The 21,659-nt window shown below is 46.6% G+C and overlaps 1 protein-coding gene across 5 annotated transcripts in view; it reads left to right on the top strand.

The window, feature by feature from the left end:
- KAZN (kazrin, periplakin interacting protein) overlaps positions 1–21,659 on the top strand; it is a 738,190-nt gene that overhangs the window by 668,118 nt on the left and 48,413 nt on the right. For all 5 annotated transcript variants that reach the window (XM_048825097.2, XM_048825098.2, XM_048825099.2 and 2 more), the window contains 4 exons: positions 4,504–4,693; positions 9,290–9,420; positions 13,233–13,283; positions 16,035–16,158. In XM_048825097.2, the coding sequence (XP_048681054.1) occupies positions 4,504–4,693; positions 9,290–9,420; positions 13,233–13,283; positions 16,035–16,158 (496 nt within the window). The remainder of the gene's footprint in view (positions 1–4,503; positions 4,694–9,289; positions 9,421–13,232; positions 13,284–16,034; positions 16,159–21,659) is intronic.

Here is a 21,659-nt window from a genome sequence, read left to right as displayed (position 1 = left end):
CTGAGTGCCGTCTGGCCAATGAATTAAGTAGAGAAGGCAAAGAGTTGAAAGGGTGTCTGGCAAGCCTGGCAGGCTTCAGTATGAGATGCAGTTTCCTTCCGTGAAATACATATGGATGTCCCCATTCCCAGCTCATGCATGGGAGTGCACAGACCTCCCCGCCTATCGAGACCAATACCGCTGTGACTGATGCCTCTGAAAGGCTTAGAATTATCAAACAGGTGCAGACATATACCCACATCACAAGTACCCACCTGTCCCCACTGTAATACACAAGTTCATACGCCCCTTTACTTATACATACAGTGCTGGATCTATTCAAACACATACACGCAAGTGTATCCATAACCCTGTTCCTTCACCGCTCCAAGCATGTGTCCATGCACCCACCCCCTTGCCCGTGCCTCTGCCCATATTTGCCTTCATATTCTTCAGCATTTGGCTCTGAAATCATAAGCATGCTGGTTGTCAATTGCCTCCTGTGTTTTCACTGTTCAAAGCAAATTTCTGCCATAAAACCCAAATGACAGCTGGACATGCAGTCAGTTTTCTCCCCAGCTTAGAAATATTCCCTGGTATTAAATAGATACATCACAATTTGTTGTCCGTTGATTCACCTTGCGCTGCATAATTTCACTGTGCACAGTCACTGCCTAACTGCGACACCTAGTGTTCAAAGCTCCGTTGTCTCCAGAAGGCAGACTGGGTAGCTCAGAGAGAAGGAATATTGTGGATTCTCAACTAGCTGAGAAAGGAGTGTGCTTTACAGTAAAGGCAGCAGATCTCAGGAAAGGGCACTGTGATGATTTTTCTTCCCTTTATTGGACTGTCTGTTGAGAGCTCGATATTTCTATTGTTAGGCCAGAATTCGGTCACGTTTAATCACCATGAGTGGCACCTTGCAGTTAGCTCCATTGAAAGCAAGGGGGCTATTTGCAAAGGAAGGCATGACAGGTGAATTCACAGCAACCACCGTTTAGGGAAAGTATCTCTGTAAAGGAGCTTACAACTTTCAATCCTACCCAGTGCTTGGTCTAATCTGTTCTACCAAACTCCATTTAATGCTAAGAAAGTGACTCCCAAGTCCTGCTCTTATGCTGCCATTACAGCAGTGAGGAAAACAAAAAAACACACAGCACACACTGAATGTAAATATATGTATCGGTAAGTCTCGTGTATTCCACATCTCCAGTGTGTTTTGCTTTTGTGGAAAAGCCTAGGTAGAAGGGTTCCTGCAACAGCGTGTGGAATTTGCATATAAATACCCCATAACAGGCCACAGAAATAAAACACACATGGATCTTACACACTGTAAGGAGAGTGATCACTTTAGATAAGCTATTACTAGGAGGAGAGTGGGGTGGGGGGAGAGAAAACCTTTTGTAGTGGTAAACACCCATTTTTTCATGCTTTGTGTGTATAAAAAGATCTTCTACACTTTCCACAGTATGCATCCGATGAAGTGAGCTGTAGCTCACGAAAGCTTATGCTCAAATAAATTGGTTAGTCTCTAAGGTGCCACAAGTCCTCCTTTTCTTTTATCGATCTGAAAGGCAGTGGAACATTATGTACAATGGCCCAACTCAGAGAACATGCACAAATTGCCAGCAGTGCTGCTCCAGTTTAGGATCTGTCAGCATTTCCATTATAAAACCTGGTTTTCAAGGGTTCAGAAGTCAGCCTGGAAAAGGCCCTCCAGGATACAGCTTTGCCATGCACACAAGATCTCAGCCCGTAAGCAGTTTTTATTTTTTAAAAGCACATTTTCAACAAAATCCCCAGTTGAAAACGTTTAAAAGTGCTTTTCGACTGTGTAAACGTGTGTTCTGATGGTCCTCCACGTTTCCTGGGTCAAAGTCACTTCCACCTCACATGGGCTTGGTGTACAAGGAGACAGAGAGTTTTCCTAACTCCCTGCAAAGCCACCCTTGGCACAGAGGCCCAGATCCCTCAAGGGGAGTTAGGAGCCCAAATCTCTGAGGATTTGGGGCCTGAGTCTCCAAGTTGGCCTTTTCTCTTTTCACCCCTCACCTCCAAAGTTCTGTAGGTGGAACTCTGCCCTCTGCGAACCTGTACAACGCTGTTCCTTCATATCCTGCTCACCTATCTTACATCGGCACAACCCCCTGCTGTTTTCCAGGGGGCTTTGGCGAGCTGCTGGGTGAAATATCTGTTGGTTGATGTCCCAGCACTGAATGTGTGCACAATCGCCACAAATGGCTGCAACACGAAAGACTTGGTTCATTTCTCCAGATCTAAGGGCAGGCATCTACATCCTTCAAGTGAGGAAACAAGGCACCTTTTGGACTGCGGAGACAGTGATCAGATCACAAGCATACTTGCTGGTTTAACGTCCAGTAAGCAAACACCCCTGGATTACAGTCAGACTGGCAAGCTGATAACTTGCTGCCAATAAGGCAAACGTGTCTGAGCTGGAACTCAAATGAGGTACTAAGGGCTAGACCCTCCCCTGGTGAAAATGGACATAGCTCTACTGAAGCCAACAGAGCTATGCTGGAGATTTGGCCCTATTAATGTTTTAATAATTAACAAAAAAGAGCAATTCTCTGAAAAGCAGAGCACCTTTAAAGCAATGCATCTCAAATTCTTATCCCTGGGCGTTAAATAGTTAACAAAACAAAACACACCTATCCGACTATGTTTGTTATCTAACAGATATTCTTGTCTCACTGTGCTATAAAAGTTGTAAGCTCCTTTACAGAGATACTTTCCCTAAACGGTGGTTGCTGTGAATTCACCTGTATAACACCAATGTTATTAAGCTTGATTACCCATAACACACTATAAAATCTCTAGCTTTATTCCTTAAATATGAATGACTCCGGGCCCATTCTTCCACCTTTACTTAAAGAGGGAATCGGATGCATCGGAGAGTTTGGGCTTTGTTTTTAATCCTACTGTATCACACAGTCTCTCTTTCCCTGCTTGTAGTCAGTGGGAATGGACTATTGCATAGGGAAGTTGAGTATTCACTCCAAAGCTACAAAAAAAATAGGTCGCGATTTGATTGGTTTTTTTCTTCCTCTTTAGTTTTTAAAAAGTGAATCCCTTACCAATAATCGTTCCTCCCCATGGACATGATCCGGAGTCCGTCAAAGGGAAGACTCTCATTGACTTCAGTAGGCTTTGGCTCAGGCACGTAGGAGCTGATCCTGCACCCACTGACTCCACTGAGAGCAGGATTGGGCCCCAGAGGTCTTGTGTGTAGCTCCTGGTTTGTGGCTTGCGTGTCCTGCAATGCAGTGTTTGGGGTGTTCCCCAAAGAAACCCATTGCGAGACTCGGGCAGAGAATGGGGGTGCATGGTATGTTGCTGCTAGCAGCTCTGTCTGTACCTTAGGAGCAAATTCATGCCCTCCTTGTTCCTCTGGACCAAAGGCACCACATCATTTAAGGCAACAGTCAGTCTTGGTGTAGACCCTGATCCTTTAATCTGATCACTGACATACCTCGACACCTGCATAGAGTCCCAGGGAAGTCAACAGGGCATCACACGGGCATAAAGGGACCACAGGCAGGGATCAAAATGCAGGATTGGGCCTTTAATAAGTGACACCTTGAGGGACTGGAAAAAACCCAGCCAGCCTATGATTTCCAAGGCACTTTAGAACTGTGGAAATATTCTGTGTTTTCCTAGTTATGAAACATCAAGTGAATCATGGGAGCTATTCTCTGCTGGCTAATTAAAAGGTACCGTCAAGCAACTGGCACCTCTTTAATGAGAATTTTTAAATTATTTTTACTTTGTAGATGCTTCTGTTTAATTTTTCAAAAAAAACAAAATATTGAACAGGGGGAAAGCGTCCCTCTGAGCCTGCCAAGTCCACTGGGAACAGCAGAAGAACCAATAGGCCTGTTTAACACATCTGAGCCAAAGCCAACCGCTGACTACCTCTGTGTGCCTTTGCCTTTCTTCATGAAATTTGGCACGGCTTACTGTATAAATCACTGGCTCCTGTATTTGCAGGAACAGCTATTTCAGTTTTTGGTCCAGGTTTCTCTCGAAGGTAAATCATACGCTAACACGTTGTTGTGCTGTTTTTGTTTTCTTTGTGATGACCAAATAGGCTTGACTTCAACTGGCCGGCCTACCCCCAGCTCAATCATTCATGCTTCGTCTTACCTGGTGGCTGCAGGAAAGTTGGGGCTGGCTTCCCAGCTCCCAACAAGTGCATGTTCTGTTTTGCACTCAATCAGATCTAAATGGTAGCTGCTTGCATTTTGAAATACTATTATTACAACATTGGCAGCACGCAGATCCCCCAGAAGAGTTAATTATCAACCATGGTAAAAGAAACCATGTCTTCTGGAAGGATTTAACCCTAAGAGCAGCACTTATGGCCTATTCTCTTCTTGGAGTGTGAAACTGACCTCGTGCGTTGTTAGCCCCTCTGCACAGGGGTGGCTTGATCTCATTGCAGTCCAAGTGCTGCCTTGAGAGAAGTGTTTCATTGTCCTGTATTTTGTTCTTTTATCCCATCAGGCCAAGCAGTCCTTAGCCACGTTAACCAAGGATGTCCCCAAGCGTCACTCATTAGCCATGCCAGGTGAGACCGTGTTGAATGGGAATCAGGAATGGGTGATGCAGGCAGATCTCCCGCTCACAGCTGCTATCCGGCAGAGCCAGCAGACGCTTTACCATGCGCACCCCCAGCACTCAGCAGACCGACAAGGTGAGCTCCAAGCCAGCCGCTAACCCCCTTGGGAAATCTCTCTGATCTCATCTGCCTTTAATACAATGGCATTCTTGATGAAGTCGAGCACCTCCTTGTTCCAGCAAAGGGTTAGTGTTGTGTGTTGTGGCAGGAAGGGAAATAAAGTCCAGTAGCTTGGTATGACTCCGCTCCAAGGAGAGGCAGGTATAGGAGAAAGATTTAAATACATATGAGCGTTCTGGAGGCACAAGGCCAGGTCCCTAGGGTGCAGCTTCACTGGAGCCAGTGTATCTATGCCAGTCGACACCTGCTGAGGATCTGGCCCACAGGCTTGAGCCAACTTTGATCTGAAGCTTAACAGTTTCCCTTTTGAATGTCAACAATTCTCATTCCTTTTAAAATGAGGGTTTATCTTTAGCACTGAGGATTTTCACCCCTGTTTCCCCTCTTTCAGATGAGGTGTAAACCTGAGGCCTTGGGGTCATTGAAGTTTTAGGATTCTTTTGAATCCCAGCTAAGACAAATTACATTCTGCCTCCTGCGGGATCCAATGGATACACAACGTTCTTTGTTACTTCCTGTTCCGAGCAATTATGCAGTGCCCTGTAACAGTTGCCACCTTTCACCCCAGAGGCTGGCTGAGTTTCAGTGGTTGGGATGATGTCATCCTCGGCTCTCTCTTTCCCGTCTCCTCCAGATGTAAGGCTTAATCGAGGCCTACCTGTAAAGCCCGTGGAGGTGTTTGGAGAAGGGGCGCTGCGGGAGGGTGAGGGATGAGCTGGTTCTACCCTCTGTGGGACAAGTCTCTCCCGTGTTTTGACAAGGGCGTGTAAGAAACCTGACCAGGTCTCAAAATACAGATTCAGACCCAGGCTGCATAACCTCACCTTCCCCTGTGGCTTCAGAGTCCAGCTCTCTGCCAACTGGGTGGCCTGCTGAACTAATCCCCTTTCAGGGAGCAGCTTTAACTCTGCTTCAGAGCAGCAGCTGGAGTAAATGGAGGCTGATCTCCCCACTCTCTGCCTTCCACTCTGCGGTGAACTTGGGCCAGGGTTTTCCAAGCCGGGGGCATAGAGTTGGGCATCTGGGTAAGGAGCCCGACTTTCCAAGCAGCCACAGCTTCTAAGTCAATGGGAGCTCAGCACTTCTGGAAATCTGGGTACCGGCTTAGGCACCCCACAATTACCTGTGCTGCAGTAGCACATTAAGGCCCACAATGAGATCCGGGCACTGTACAAACGCATAGTAAGAGAGAGTCCCTGCCATGTAGAGCTTTACAAGCTAAATGGATTGAGCCGCCGACCTCATTGGCCTCGCTGGAGCCTACACTCTCCTGCTTGAGTGCTTTGCTTTGCCCTCTTCGCTTTGAATTCTAAGCTACCCTGTGTGCTCTCCCTCTTCCAATAACCTCCACAGCCCCACAACTGTCTGCACCCAAATCCCAGGTCTCGGGAAGCAGCAGTTCCCAGCCTTTCCTGAGAGGTGATCTCAAAGGCGTCAGTGCCTCGTTCCTTTAAGCCAGGGGTGGCCAACCTGAGCCTGAGAAGGAGCCAGAATTTACCAATGTATGTTGCCAGAGAGCCACAATAATACGTCAGCAGCCACCGTCGGCTCCCCCACCCTGCTCCCAGCGCCTCCCCATCCCTCCACGCACCTCCTGATCAGCTGTTCCGTGGCGTGCAGGAGGCTCTGGGTGGGAGGAGCGAGGGCACAGCAGGCTCAAGGGAGGGGGCAGGAAGGGGGCGAGTGGGGGGCAGGGCCTGTGGCAGAGCCAGGGGGTGAGCAGTGAGCACCCCCCGGCACACTGGAAAGTTGGTGCCTGTAGCTCCAGCCCCAGAGTCAGAGCCTCTACAAGGAGCCGCATATTAACCGCTGAAGAGCCGCATGTGGGTCTGGAGCCACAGGTTGGCCACCCCTGCTTTAAGCCCTGAAAAGACAGATCAGGGAGGAGGATGCATTTGCTCAGAAGTCAGCAGCGAGCATCATGCTGCAAAGGAATTTGTTTGCAAGCAGAAGGGCACCTGCGCCCTGCCATGTCTGACCCTGTGCAAAGCCGTGAGAGCTCAGGGTCCAGCAAGTCTGCTGCCTCCAGGTGCCTGTGGCATGGAACTGCACGTCCATGGGCTGCTGCTGGTTTATAATATTCTCTGGCAGTTCAAGGGTTGCCCTCGCTCTCAGCAGCAGGTGAAACACTGCAGCACTAGATAATCTGTATCTGGGACAAGGATGCAGCGTTCAGGGAGTCTCCTCTTCTCACCCCTTAGTACAAACACTCCAGTAATTGCTCAGAACACGAGAGTGACACTGCTCTAACGCATGAGCTGTTATTGCAGCACACGGTAGCATCCCAGTGTCCTTCATGCAGCTATCGGGGGTGATCGCAGTCTGCCTCTGTAAATCCACACACACCCCTGCAATTTTGGCTTCATACGGCATGCTTCCTCACTACCGTACCTGTCCTGCAGGGCTGTGAAACAGCTGCCACGTTCAAGGCCATCGGTGGCTGCCCTGTAGTGATGGGTGACTCCAGGAGATTTTCAAAGGAGCCTAAGGGAGTAAGACACCCAGCTCCCAAGATTTAGGTATCTTACTCTCTTAGCTGCTTTTGAAAACCTCTGTCAGCGTGTTTAGGAAGCACTTTGGGATCCAGATTAAAGGTCTGTTCTCAATAAAAGGACATTATCCTTCCTTCTCACATGGCATGGATAATACCTGGGCCTGGATGGGCCCCAAGGATCCCATTTTTAACAACAATAATAATCTTTGCTCTTCTGTAGTGTTGCTCACCTGGGGATCTCAAAGCACTTTACAGACGTTAATGTATCGAAGTGACTGTTACTTTCCTCATTTTACAAGTGGGGTACCTGAAGCCCAAACGTTAAAGAACTTGCCTATGGCCACACAACACATCTCTGTCACAGGCAGACATGGCACCCAGGTGTCCTCACAGCCAGTGCTGTGCTCAAACCATTGTCTGTGCTGGAGTCGTCCGGCACAAGAGAGCTTCATTTCAGTGGCTTTCATGCTCAGGGACTCACCAAGGAAAGTGAATATTGGGATGGTCACTATTGTCTCAAACTATTGAGTAGAATTCTGGGTACTGGGCAAGCCTGGGGAGCCCCCACCACGGGTAGGAAGGATGGAAGAAACTAGTAACTTATTAGCGCGTGTCATCATCTGAAATGTAAGAAATTCCAACAAAAAATGTTTGCAGTCATATTAGACCTACAAACTTCTAGGGTGAGTTGTTTTAAAAGGACAATATCAAGAGTGGTTGTTTTTAAATATGTACATTTAATCTTCCCGCTTTACAAAGATCCTCATAAATTAGCGATAGATTAAATTCATTCAGCTTTCACCATGAAATTAGTCTGGTCAGTTTCTGAGTCTCCCACCACAGGACCGTGCTTTGGGGTTTGACTTCACAATATTGCAAGGGACTGCCTGGATCTTAAAAGAAAACCTGCAACATTTATTAATGTTTCTATTTATCCTTTCTGTCCTTTACCCACCAAACCTAACTATGAGGCGCAAACTAAACTGATCATGTTTCTTTGAGCAAACCTCATTCCATGTGGGGCCGAAGAAAGTAGTTATATGATTTAGCTTTGATTATGAAGATGCTTCTCCCTTTGGCACAAGTTGTTACCCATCTAACTAATTATCATAGAATATCCGGGTTGGAAGGGACCTCAGGAGGTCATCTAGTCCCACCCCCTGCTCAAAGCAGGACCAGTGTCCAACTAAATCATCCCAGCCAGGGCTTTGTCAAGTCTGACCTTGAAAACCTCTAAGGAAGGAGATTCCACCACCTCCCTAGGGAACCCATTCCAGTGCTTCACCACCCTCCTAGTGAAATAGTGTTGCCTAATGTCCAACCTAGACCTCCCCCATTGCAACTTGAGACCATTGCTCCTTGTTCCGTCAGGGCCTAAATAAAGAGGGGAGACTAAGGGCAGGTAGTGATTGGTGGGTAGTGATCGATCTATCAGGGATCAATTTATCGCATCTCGTCTAGACGCGATAAATAGATCCCCGAACACGTTCCTCGTTGACTCTGGAACTCCAGCTCCCGTGAGGCGGAAGCAGAGTCAACGGGGGAGTGGCAGCGGTCGACTCACCGCCATCCTCACCGCCAGGTAAGTCGACCTAAGATACGCCAACTTCAGCTACGCTATTCGCGTAGCTGAAGTTGCGTATCTTAGGTCGACCCCCCCCTCCCTGCCCAGTGTAGACCAGGGCGAAGAAACTTTATAGATAGGGAACAGAAGCACAGAGAAACGTAGAGATTTGCCCAAGCTCACGCAGTTAAGTTGTGGCAGAACTGGGACCTGAATCCAGGTCTCTAGTCCAGTATCTGAGCCATCGCACCCTCTCTATCTCTGCAGCTGCCCCTCTAGAAGTTACAGGCAGGACAGTAGATCTGTGGTGTTATGCTGTGGGCTAAAGCATTCATCCAACACCCCTGCTGGCGACTGTCCGTGTATAAACACAGCACTAGGGAGAACCAAATTCACAGACTGAGAATGGTGTAGTATCCGAGCTAAAGCAGGGAGGGCATGGAGATGAAAATACTAATGCCACTGAGCCCTAACTCTGCTCCTTGCCTTCCAGCTGTCAGAGTGAGTCCGTGCCATTCACGGCAGCCTTCCATAATCTCCGATGCATCGGCAGCAGAAGGTGATAGGTCATCGACGCCAAGTGACATCAACTCGCCCCGGCATCGGACGCATTCCCTCTGCAATGTAAGGCAGTTGTGAGGTCGTTTGTGACTCCTAAAGCTGTCCTCTTAACCTCCGTGCCAATGTTTCTAACCCTAACCATCACTCTTACCTGCTTGTCTTTTGCCACCCCTTCTTCTGGGGCCTGAACCAAAGCCCACCAATGACAAGGCAAAGCCTCTCACTGGGCTTTCAATCAGGCTATAAATGTAAATCCTGTGTTTGAATGGAACTTAAAACTACCCACATACCAACCAGGAGCTGATTCTACACTGCCTAACTCTGTGTGCTCACTTGCAGCTCTGCAAAGTGAGTTTCCCTGGCTCCCAGGGTGGCTGGGGCAGTGTTTTGCTCTCACTTTGCACTGGTGGCCACGCCCACACAAAGTACGAGGCAGTGGGGGAATCCAAGTCCCTCTTTTCAAGAGCTGTGCAAAAATGATGCATCTCTTATTTTAGTAAAACGTCCTGAACAAACAACTATCATTTTGTGCCAGGCCATTATTTTTGCAGCCTGGAACATTGATTGAAAAGAGGTTTATTGAAATGGCAGTTTTCCTAACTAGACATTCGGAATCTCTCAGGTTTCCAGGGAAGGAACAAGCTTCAGCAGAGCGAAAATTTAAAAATTTACAAACGTACTTAAAAACAGGCCCACGTCTGAGCTGGACCTGGACTGAGACTTTGACAAAGTGTTTCTCCCCTCGGGCTGCAATTTTATAGGTTTTGATTGAGTAGGTGCAAAGCTTTAAAGTTTCTCATGTTGTGACACCCCCTTGCCCTCCCCAATCAATCAAAATTGAGCCACATAGACCGACTTTCACGTTCCTCTGAATCAAACTTGAGAGCTGTGAACCCACATGAGTCAAAATGAAAACAGTTTGTCAAACTCCCTGTGAACTGAGGCTACCAGCCACAGTCCCTGGGTAAACCACACACCTGCAACACTGGGGACAGATCCTAGCAACTTCCTCTCCAAAAGCATAGCTGTGAGTTTAAAGGAGAATCTCCATTAGTGAACAGATTTAGGGCTGATACTTTCCTTAGCCACCGGAGGGAGACATGATCTCACACACCGAGCTGGTGTAAATCCACATTTCTACTCTCCTTTTAGGCTGGTATAAATCTACAGTAATTCCATCCGTGAAGTTACTCTTGATGTATAACCGTGTAAATGAGAGCAGAATTTGGCCCTTTGCATTCCACTTTTTTTAATTGGGGGAGGGGAGAAAAGAGAGAGCTTCTGACCTGAGAGCGGCAGCCTTTTCTACTAATGAAAGAAGCAAAGACAGAGAGGCCAGGAGTCTTGCTTCGGTATCAATAGAATTGATTTAAATGACTGGAGCGACAGCATGGAAGAGAATATTTCAAAGTTCAATGGAGAAAATAAATTGGAAGGTGCAGGAAATATCCAGAAACATTGCAATGGGAGAGCAGAGGGGTTATACGGTTCATAATTAAGATGTCCTGGCTAATAGATGCAGATAAATGTAGCTTAATTCTAGGAGCGGAGTTCAGGGAGTGAGCATTTGCCAGATAAGAGAGCCCTGCTGACTAAGGCAACCATATAGGAATGAGAGAACAATCTCCAAGCCCCTCAGGCGATTGCCTCACTGCAATGAAAGAGAGAGAGATGGGGGGGGGGTGTCTGCACTGTGCAGTCAGAAGAACAGTGTGTGAGGACTGTCTGGTTCAGTGTATTGATAACAGACTCTTTAGCTGTGGTCACCAATTAAAATCCAGCTCACATCTGTAAGGCAGCATCTGATCGCTCTCAAGTGACCTTTGTGAAATGAGGGGGTAGCGTTTGTCTCACTCCTAGAGACATTGGCATCTCCAAAGCTCCCCCTCACAGCTGAGGCTCACCGAGCCTCTTGCTGGCAGGGAGACCAATGGGGTGTGTGGCACAAGCTCTCTCTTAGGGCTTGTCTGCACATGAAAATTAATCCTGAATAAGGTACGGTATGAATTTAAAGCAGATTAACTATTCCTGATTCCCGAATACAGGCTTGTCTAGACCAGCAGTTCACAGCAAGCTGGGATGTAAATCTACCTATTTCTAGCCTGCCAGGCACTGTGTCCAAAATAGACCCTGCTGCTGGGCACCAGCAGTTCCTTGGTGTGCTTTGAGCTGCCCCTCTTCGAAATGGGAGCAGATTAAAGTGCATTAGGGAACTTTCAGTGCACAACAGCAGAGTTCAGACTGCCAGTGAGTGTGCAGCAGGCTAGTGCGAGGTAGATTTTCACCTCAGTTTACCATGCACTAACTGTTTGTGTAAACAAGCCCCAAGAGTGCCTGCTGCCAAGTTAGTTTAAGGAGCTTTACTACAGAAAGGACCAACTGGCTTAAACTAATTCACAATAAAGCACTCTTATTCTGGAATAAGGGCATCCACACACGGCATTAATCAGGAATAATACCTAATCTGGAATAACTTGCTGTGGAGACAAACCCTTAGAGCTAACTTCTAGTGAGCAGATTTATTTGTGTGGCTTTTTTAGTTTGACAGTTATGCTTTCACGTTGGCTATTCCTCCCATTTGAAATACACACACACACACACACTCCCCCGATGGTGCTTCCTAGCTGGGTCTAAACACAAATGGGCAGAATATGAGGCAGCTTCCCAAATCCTTGTGTGAGCTGATAAGGCCATTTCCCATTGAGTTCTGGACCACTCCCGCATAAAGCATCCAGCACCCTGGCAGTGCTGTACAAATAATAATGATTCATTACTAATTGGTAATAGTCAGGCACATCCCTCCTCGTTAATGAGGGGCTAGCTTCAGTCCTCCTCGTTACATTTTTGCTTGACCAATTACCTCCAGTACCTGTGGCATTTGAATCAAGATACCAGTCAGAGGGGATCTGAGTTCAGGGAGCAGATCTCAGTCTAAGGGAGCGTAAGCTGGTGTAAACTCCATGCTTAGGGGGCCAGAAGAGAGGGGTGTAATAAAGAGCTGAGAAGTGGTAGTAAAGCAGACCCATCTCCACACCAATTTGGTCACTTGGCATGTCTGTTTCACCAATGCATGCTCCTTTCCACCTGCTCACCAATGTGTAACTTAAATCCATTGCCTTCAAACCTGGCCTGACATGAATTAATGTTACAGTCTGTGGCATTTCCTATACCGGTCCAGAACCAATGGCATTAGCCCCGTGCCAACAGGCAGAGGCAGACCAACTGGGAACAGCATAAATGGTGGCTCCAGATTAAATTTTTCCTCTTTAGTTCCTTGACCTGTCACCCAAAGGGGAAAGGCACCTGGACCGAAATGTCTGCATTTGTCTGGATTTTATTTTTGTTACTAATGTGGGAGTTGGGAGGGTGCGTCTGGGCCCCGAGAAGCACCCCGAAGTTCGGGTGTTTCTCAGACATTTCTCTGGTTTGCAAAGATGAGACACAGGTGCAGGAGTCATAAGAACAAAGGGTTATATGAATCTTGTCTCGGTTCAAGGAAGTTTGGTTGAGTTCAGCAGATTCACCCTTCTTTATTCTGACTTTTCCAAAACCATGTTTGAATTTCACTCTTGGTTGCCCTTAGCCTAGTCTACGTGGCTATAAAATAACAGGGGACATACAGTTTTACCTGCGTCAGCATGATCTTCTTTTCCCAAACCCCTCTTCTCCTTCCCCAAAAGAATTGGCTTCAGCATTAAACAGCAGCAACTTTGCACCAGCTAATGCTCTGAAGCCCAGAAACAAGCAGGATCCCCAGAGAGAGAGCTCCTGGCTGGGCATTTGTATCCCTGGGCCAGTTTTCCTCTAACAGTGCTGGGTGGTACTAGGGCTGTGTTTATGCTGTTTCAATGTGATCTGTCTCCTTCTACCGGTAGGGGGATAGTCCTGGCCCGGTACAGAAGAACTTGCACAACCCAATTGTACAGGTAGGAAACCAATTGCCTTTCTTGACCAATCTCCTAGTGAAATACAGTTTACTAGTGCACAGCGTGGCTGATGCACACACAGGGTGCAGAGGCTTGAGTCACGTGCCATGCCTAATAGGTACATTGCAAGTCTATAGGTAGACCACAACTGGTAACATCTGTCAGTTTTGGAAATGGGCCTGAATCAAAACTCTGGATTTGAGCAGCCCTCAACTTTGGATCCAGAGCCAAACTCTCTGACCCCGGCCCAGCTGTAGTCGAGGAGGTGGGAGAGAGTAGTCGATATAGGGAATAGCAGTTGCCTTTTCCAGAGAGGGGGAGGGACCCACAGGGTCATATGCAGAAGAGTCCAATCTGGTGTAAACTGCACCTTCTGCCAGCTGCTCGGTATCTGTTACGCCAACGTAGGCTACGTCTACACCAGGAGCGAGGGGGGGTGATTGGCAGCTCGCATTAGACACGCTCCTGCTAGCTCAAGGAGCCACTAGCGCACGAAAAGGAGCATAGCCCTGGCAGACCAGGCAGGGGCAAGCAGCAGCATGAGCTCGCTATGCTGGGTTCAGGCAGCTGGGTGCAGAACGGTGGAAACAAAAGTAACTGAGGCTTTGTCTACATTAAAGAAATTTGCAGTGGCGTAAGTAAATGATGTGCTGCACCAGCCTCACGCAGGGCTTCATCTGATACATCATCATCCTGTAACATCCCCCATTAAGCTGCAGCTGGGGAGCCAGATACCTTAGGGGCTTGCACTGGGTAACTGCATTGAAATAGCTACGCTGTTGTAAATGTCCTTAGCAGACAGGACCTTAGACTCATTCCGCACCAGCCATTTGCACAGATTTACCTCTTCTGGAGTGAGACACTGGTGCTGGCGTTTGCTCCTTGACTTAGTGTTTTTTAACTTCAAGACACTTTATTTGGAAAGAAAGTTTCAAGTAAACCACACCTTGCGGTCTGAAAAGCAAAAGCAATGGCTGATCTGTCTCCAGTTTAGAGCCCGCTGCTACTAAAGAAAAACAAGAGGGGAGAAGGTTGATGAGAGAGAAGAAACGGTTAAAACACCTCCTTTAGACTCAGAGATTTCCCTTCACAAGGGTTTGTGTGAACATCGCCCATGTGGATTCACACACCTGGGGGTTTGGATTGCAGATGGGCCTGTGCCCCAGCTATTCCTGAACTCTGTGGTCTTCCAAATATAAACGAGCCGCTCCAAAACCCAGGTCCAAACACCGACACCCCCGTCCCCCAGGAATACTTGTGGTGGTCAAAATCCAGCTGTAATAACTTTGACCCAGATCCCCAAAGGTATTTAGGTTTCAATGGGAGTTAGACACCTACATTCTTTTGAGGATCTGGGTTTTAGAGTCCTGTCTCTGGTTTGAGTAAACCCAGAGCTTCAAGGCAGACCTCAGTCAAACGACTCTCCTATTTTACCCGCAGAACCCCCCTCACTAAGCCCAGTGTGAAACCTGGTCCCCTTGAAGTAAGTGGCAAAACACCCACTTCCGAGGGTGAAATCTTGACTCCACTAAATCCTCCCAGGTTTGCTCAAAAGTTTCCATAGGCTTTCTGACAAAGGGGACCAAGTTTTGAGCTTGTTCTGTCTGGCTCTAGTGTTCTAGCCTAGGTTAAAGAACAGGTCGGTGAGTCCATGGGGTTATGTAAAAGCACATCCAGCTAGGCTACATTCTGTACAAAGCAATGCACCTGGATTTAAGAAAACAAGTACTTCCATCCTATTCATCTGCAATCCTCTCCCCAGTTTCTCTGTAGCATCCTTCCACTTAAAACTCCACTCTGGCTCCCATTGAGTTGAAGGAGTCTTTTGCTACAATGAGAGCAGGCTCAGATCCCACTTCCTTAGGCTGAAGTTGGTTGCTTTTGGATTGCAGGAAAGGGGGTTATTGGGGCTGGATTCTTTTCCCCTCACTCTGGTGCTGGAATTTACTAGACCCTCTTGCCTTTTCACAAAGTACTATTAATTTTAATAACATCTCCAATGCATGGATACTATGTAAATACATATTATGGTTATTTAGGATAAGAGACGTCCAGGTACAGGGTCCAAACCAAAGCCTAGTTAGCCTTCAGTGACATCAGATTAGGCCCTTATTAATTTCTTCACATTTTAAAATACACCAATAGGCACCTACCCTCTGCTCAGGGTGCCTAACCTGTAAGTGAAAAATTACAACATAGACAGGCCAGGGACAGCCCATAAACATCTCCACCTCAACCCACAGGCTCCTTACCAGCTTGCCTGGAAGAGCAACAACTCCGGGCTCTTGTGGACCCGAAGGTGGGGAGCAAATTCCAGAATTGAGGGCCCCCGCCAGCAGCCCCTTCTCATTTACATTACGGGAGCTCCAGCTTGAGCGCTTTTGCTGATTGTGTAGGCATTCTCCAGAAGGCCTGGACCATCCCCCTGTCCTAGTTATCAAGGCTGAGATATTTAAAGCCCCCAAAGGAATTTGGATGTCTGTGTATTTCCCAGTCTCTTAGATGGAGATTTTTGAAAGTGACCCCTCTTGGCGTTTTAGCCGGCTGCTCATCACCATAGCATCTGGGCACTTTCCACATAAAACCAATAGCTATAGCAGTCCTCAGTGGCCTCCATGGAGTCTCTGGATCGTCTCCTTTCCCTCATATGGTTCCTGCCCCACCCCAGCATCTAAGCACCTTCTCTCCCCAGGCTGTTTATTGTCGACGCTCATGTTATTTCCCCTTCTTTCTTCTCCCTCCGCTTTGCAGTCTCTAGAGGACCTCGAAGACCAAAAACGAAAAAAGAAGAAAGAGAAGATGGGGTTTGGTTCCATCTCCAGGGTATTTGCCAGAGGGAAGCAGCGGAAATCCCTAGACCCGGGCCTCTTTGATGGTACTGCTCCCGATTATTACATAGAGGAAGACGCAGACTGGTGACCCTTCCCCTCCCCAAGCTGGTAGCTCGCCTCCTTCCTCTGCTGCCGGTGTGCGTGCGTGGGTGGGTGTGTGATTGTGTGTGCGTGGATGCATCTAACTAAAAAAGGAAGTGAGCCTTTTCCCTCTGCGTCGCCACTTCTGTAACTGATGTACGTACTACAAACAAAGCCTGTGTGTGACTCTGTTAACTGTTGTCTTTGGAGCGATGCAGTTGTGTTGTAATCCTCTCGTTTTGTTTCTCTTTTTTGTTTGGTTTGGTTTCTTTTGGTTTTTGATTTTTATTTTTTTCTTCTTAATGAAACTTGAAACTTGAAGGACTGCTGTGTACTTGTAAATAACAACAATATTGTGCACTTTGTGCTTGTGATGTCTCTTGTCCAAAAACCGCTGTTTTCTTGAGCCCCTCATGTTGGTGCATTCTGTATCTGGCATGTTCTAAAAGTTGGGGGTTGGAGGGGACAGTGTCCTATTCACAGGGTGCACCTGAGTTACAAATACCGTTAGGCTCTGCCTATCCAGAAAGACCTTAAAATCTCACTCAGTGCGACGTCTTCCTGGCCAAAATCTCAGGAGGCAACACTGTTCTCTTCTTAATGCCTGCCAGCCTGGAATGATGGTTTAACTTTCCTTTGATTGTTTAGTTTAATTTATTTGCGCAAATCCAGAAGAGCTATTCTAACTAAATTATTACATACAGATTGGAATTTATATTTTTCCACAATGGTTTGGATGGGGATGGGAGGGTGTGTTTATACCGAACTGTTCTATTAAACTGCTGCCTGCAGAGCTAGGGTAGGATTGGGTAGAAGCTGAGCGAATCCATTTTTCTATTTGTCTTGGTGGGTTTTTTTCCAAATGAATTTCTGTTGCATTTCTGTCTCTCGTGCTAATATGGTGTACGTTCCCCTATCCCGCAGTCAATCCAGACAGCAGGATCGGGGAGCCAGATTGCTATATAGGAAGTATAACCAGGTCAGATATTTACAGATATCTTTATCTAAAACTATAAAAAAAAAAAAAAACTCAACATATTGGAAAAGAGCAACAGAGATATTTATTATGGAATAATGTGGAGGAAAATGTTAGACTGCAAAGCAGACTGGCCTTTTCAGTATTGCGTGGGTTTGGAAGGAAGCACTGACCTTTTCTTTGATTGTATTTTCTGTCCACAGAAACATACAATTAGTTTTTGCCTCATGTCTGCGGCTTTTCCTATATACTGGATTCATTTGGGTTATTAATAAGAAAGGGGGATAAAGCATGTCTTAAGGAACCAAGGCCCTGATTCAGCAATGCATCTCTTCGCAGGAAAGTACTTAAGTCCCATTGACTTCAAGGTGGTTTAAACACCTGCTTAAAGTTGTGCTTTGTTGAATGGGAACCTAAGACTCCAGAGTAAAGTTGGGAGTGAGTCTGACTGTAAATATCAGGCTACAGCGTTCGATCAGACACTTGGGGAACACTGGAAAACTGTTCTGTATCCAATGCTCTTAACTCAGGCCAGGAATATTTATTTTGTCTGTAAGAACACTGGTCTGGGTCTGGGCTACTCCTGTCATTCATCCCACAGTGGAGCAGTCTAATAGCGTTGGTGCCCCCAGGTAAGCAAAGCTGGCAGTTGCATCTCTTCAACCCTTAGTGTGGGGCATTGTTTCCTTCTAACTCTGCTTCACAGGCAAACAAATGTCCATTTTGGAAAGATCAGGTAATTTGATGTAGTTGCTTCTGAAACCATGTCTGTTCATTCTCTTCTAAATTCTAGTTTATTGGGGGGCAGAGACTTTTGCCAGTGCACCTAAAAGATTTATAAGCACAAAGCCCATGCTTTTTACTGGGGACTTGTGCTCCTAAATCCATTAGGCTCTCTTCAAAATCTGTGATTTTTTTTCTTTCCACTAACATGCACGGTTGTCTGGTTACTACAAAATACAGTGCGTCGTGCTTTAATGCTTACAATACAATTTTACGCTCTTAACTTTAAAATTATTTAATAAAATATTATTGTGTATTTTTTTAATTCCAATACGTGCACCCTGTTTGAAAGGGATATTTGGTCTTTAATTATGAAACTAAAACACAAAATACCCCCATGTTACATTTCCTTCTAACAGAACGATCTGGAGAAACCACAGCGGGTTAGGGAAAGCAGCTTTAAATACCTGCACTGCTTTGCAATGGGGATCTGTCCCAAACCAGGGTTGGGGAGAACACCCTGTGGTATCCTTCTCTGCAGAGGACCATCTTTATACATTTTTTCCCCCTCTTGTGTTTTTATAATTTAAAAACAAGCAAGCAAAACTCCTGGTTATTTTAGTAGTTTCCTTTTCATTTCAGCTTTTCTAAATTAGGAAATAATTCTAAAAAAGTTACTAAGAGGATGATTTATTTAAAAGAAAACTACAATTAATAGCATATGAATTATGGGTAACATTAGATTTAACTTTTCCCACGTGAGTGGGGAAGAGTCCTTGAAGGCATGGATGCAAATATAAAAATATTAAAAAAAAATAAAGCTTATTTTAAAGTATGAATGAATTCTATGTGATTTAATGGTTTCTAAGTTGTGTTTGCTAGGCCTGGATCCTTGGCTAGTCCAGATGATTAAATCGGATCATATGTATTGTCACATACTGTAACACAAATTAAGTATTTACACCACATGCCAGCAGGGTAGCTGAAGCTCTATTTGTTCATTCCCTCAGAACCAGAGTTTGTCTAATAGAGCAATTTCTTTCCAGCTGGTTAGGAAGGATATGAAGTTTCAGAAACTCGACTCAACACACAGAAGCTATTGCAGCTTTAGAATCCAGTGACTGGCATTTTTGAGGTAGATTCCAAGAACTGCCTGCGGGTGGCGAGAGAATCGAGGCCTATAGACAATAACTTTCATGTCTTCTTAAAAACTCTCCTCTGCTGTCCATTATTTTCCAGCCCTTGTGGCTGTGTCCACCTTAACAAAAGAAAGGGGGGGAAATATCTCCGTTCATGACTTGCCTTGAAAAAAAGATATATTTAAAGCCCAATCATTCCCCAGACAAGACAGCAAGGCGAAGGGAGCAGACACTCTGCCCATTGGGTCTTTGGCGGCAAGAAGCCCTGACCAGGAAAGGATTCGAGTAGGAGGACATGCCCTTAAGTCTGCCTTGCTTATCCTCTGAGCAGGAAAAACATGCAGACCCAAAAATCAATGAGCTAGTATTTTGCTGCTCATGGCCGTGTGAATGTCAGCTGACCATGGGGACTAGACACGCCCCAATTCACAGCCCACCCCCTAATGAGGCTATAGTTTGTAGGCTACCCTAACTGGGAATCACCATCAGCTTCTCCCCATCATGTGCTGGATTCTATAGCTGCTATCAAGTACGGCCACTGAGGACTGAACTGACTTTCACAAAACCTGCGTGAAATTGAAATGCTTCCCCCATTTTCTTTTTCATTTCAACCCCAAGGTTTGGGTGGACCTGAACATTCCCCCTGCGGTGCTCCCAACCCAAACACGGCAGGGTTCGCTAAAAAGCAAAAATTGTCTGGAAACAGCAGCTGAAACTGACTGGTCTAGTTTCATCCTCCGTACGGAGCAAAATGCAAAGAAAAATCAAAACCAGTGAAAGAACAATGTTAAAAAATGTTCTTTCGCAACCCAAGATAGAGTGAGTAATGAGACCCAACTGTTCGGCCAAATTCACCCACTGCCCCTCATTCTAGAGGTATATGGCTCCTATTATCACGTAGCAGAGCACCTCTCAGTCAAATGTATTTATCCCAGGCTAGCGTCGTCCTCACCGGACCTCACTCCAGCCCCACTGCTGGGAGGACAAGGCAACAGAATGGCTCTGTCTGCCCCTTGCCCTCTTGTAGAATACCACCATGTGGGGGGGGGGGGGAAGGGGAGAGGAAGGAGGGGGACTTAAAGGGGAGAACGCGGGGCCACCGGGGAATGAGTGGAGAAGAGGGAAATGGAGAAAAAAATCATAGTGAAAACTGCAGAAAAGAGGACGAGTGGGAGGGAAGGGAGAGCATGTACAGAAAACCTGACCATCTTTCACTTCAGAGGGAACTTGGGCTGGCTTTGAATGTGTTGAATACTGTAGCACTCAGAAATGTGTGAAGTAGCAGCAGGCACGTAACCTAGCTTTAGTAGAGGAGACCTAGGAAATCCTTACCTAGGGCAGCTCAATTTGGAGCAGCAGAGAAAGCTGCAAATCCCAAACAATGCTTGAAAAACACCCACTTGGTGAAGAACAGAAGCCAGACCAGTCTCTTGAGAGAGTCCAACAGTGATGCTGACTCTGGGATCTGAGCTTTCCCATGGCTCAGGAATGTTTAGACCTGGGGGTTGCGTTTGGCCCTGTACAGGGCCAGCTGTAAAGTTTGGACGTGGGGCCAAACTATTCTAAAATCTAAGGATCTTTGAACCAGGGGTTTTGTCTCAGGCTTATCTCCCAATCAGTATAGGGCAGTGGCTTTTAGAGTTGGAACTGGCATCGAGAATCTAGGAAAAGGTTTAGTAGACCAGAAAACCGGGAGGTGAAGGAAGCGGTCTCCAACGTTGGTGTGTAAGGCTTTCAAGGTGGCAGTTGGAATTTCATGACCAGTGCAAAATGCATCAGGAGCAGTGATCCCAGAGGCACCAGACGGTAAGTCATGGCGCCATTCTGAGAAGAATATGGAAACAAAACTCAGGAGGGCAGAAAGCCAGGGCCTCTTCATGGGGAAACATGGGCTCTCTCGAGTGCCAAGTGGTGCAATTCTCAAGAAGCTAAGAACATATCCAATGATGATTCTTGTCCCCCAGTTGCTGGAACTTCAGGCGTATTATATTTGACACAATGCAGTAGGATTATCGGTGTCTGGAAGAGCCGGTGCTGTTACAGTCAGGCCTGCACTGCAGAGTCAGACCTGTGCAGGGACCATGGAATTGGGACATCAAGGTCTCTACTTTCCCTGCACAGAGGAGAGACAGGAGTTACTCCACTTCCTCCTTCCATGGGAGTTATCCCTTTCTGATAACTGCTTACAGAGAGGATTAATTTGCCTGTGATGCTATCGGCTTAAAGGAGGCTTGTTTATTCAGAACCACAGCTGCTGGCGGAGTCAGAGTCTAAGGCCGAGGCTACAGAGGGTTTTTGTACCAGTATATCGAGCTCGGTTACGGGATGTTTTGGGGTGGTTTTTGGCTTTGGGGTTGTTGGTTTTTCGCTGAAATAGCGATACAAGCTGTAACATGGATGCAGTTATACCAGTATAGTTTATTCCCCCTCCTGTATGGGGAGAAAGAAGTGCTTACCAGGATCGTTCAGCTAGGCGTCTCACACAGTCCTGCCCTCTGATCGGTGGTCCTCCAGCCTTCCCATCTTCCGTTTCTCCTGTTTAGACAGAAACACATTAGTGACACAAGTGTAGTGTCTAAGTTAAAGAGAGCGCCCCCAACTATAAAATCTGCTAGTCCCCCCATTG

Source organism: Caretta caretta, chromosome 18 (assembly GCF_965140235.1).
Source record: "Caretta caretta isolate rCarCar2 chromosome 18, rCarCar1.hap1, whole genome shotgun sequence".
Classification (NCBI taxonomy): Eukaryota; Metazoa; Chordata; order Testudines; family Cheloniidae; genus Caretta; species Caretta caretta.
This window is presented reverse-complemented; position numbering and strand designations above follow the sequence as displayed.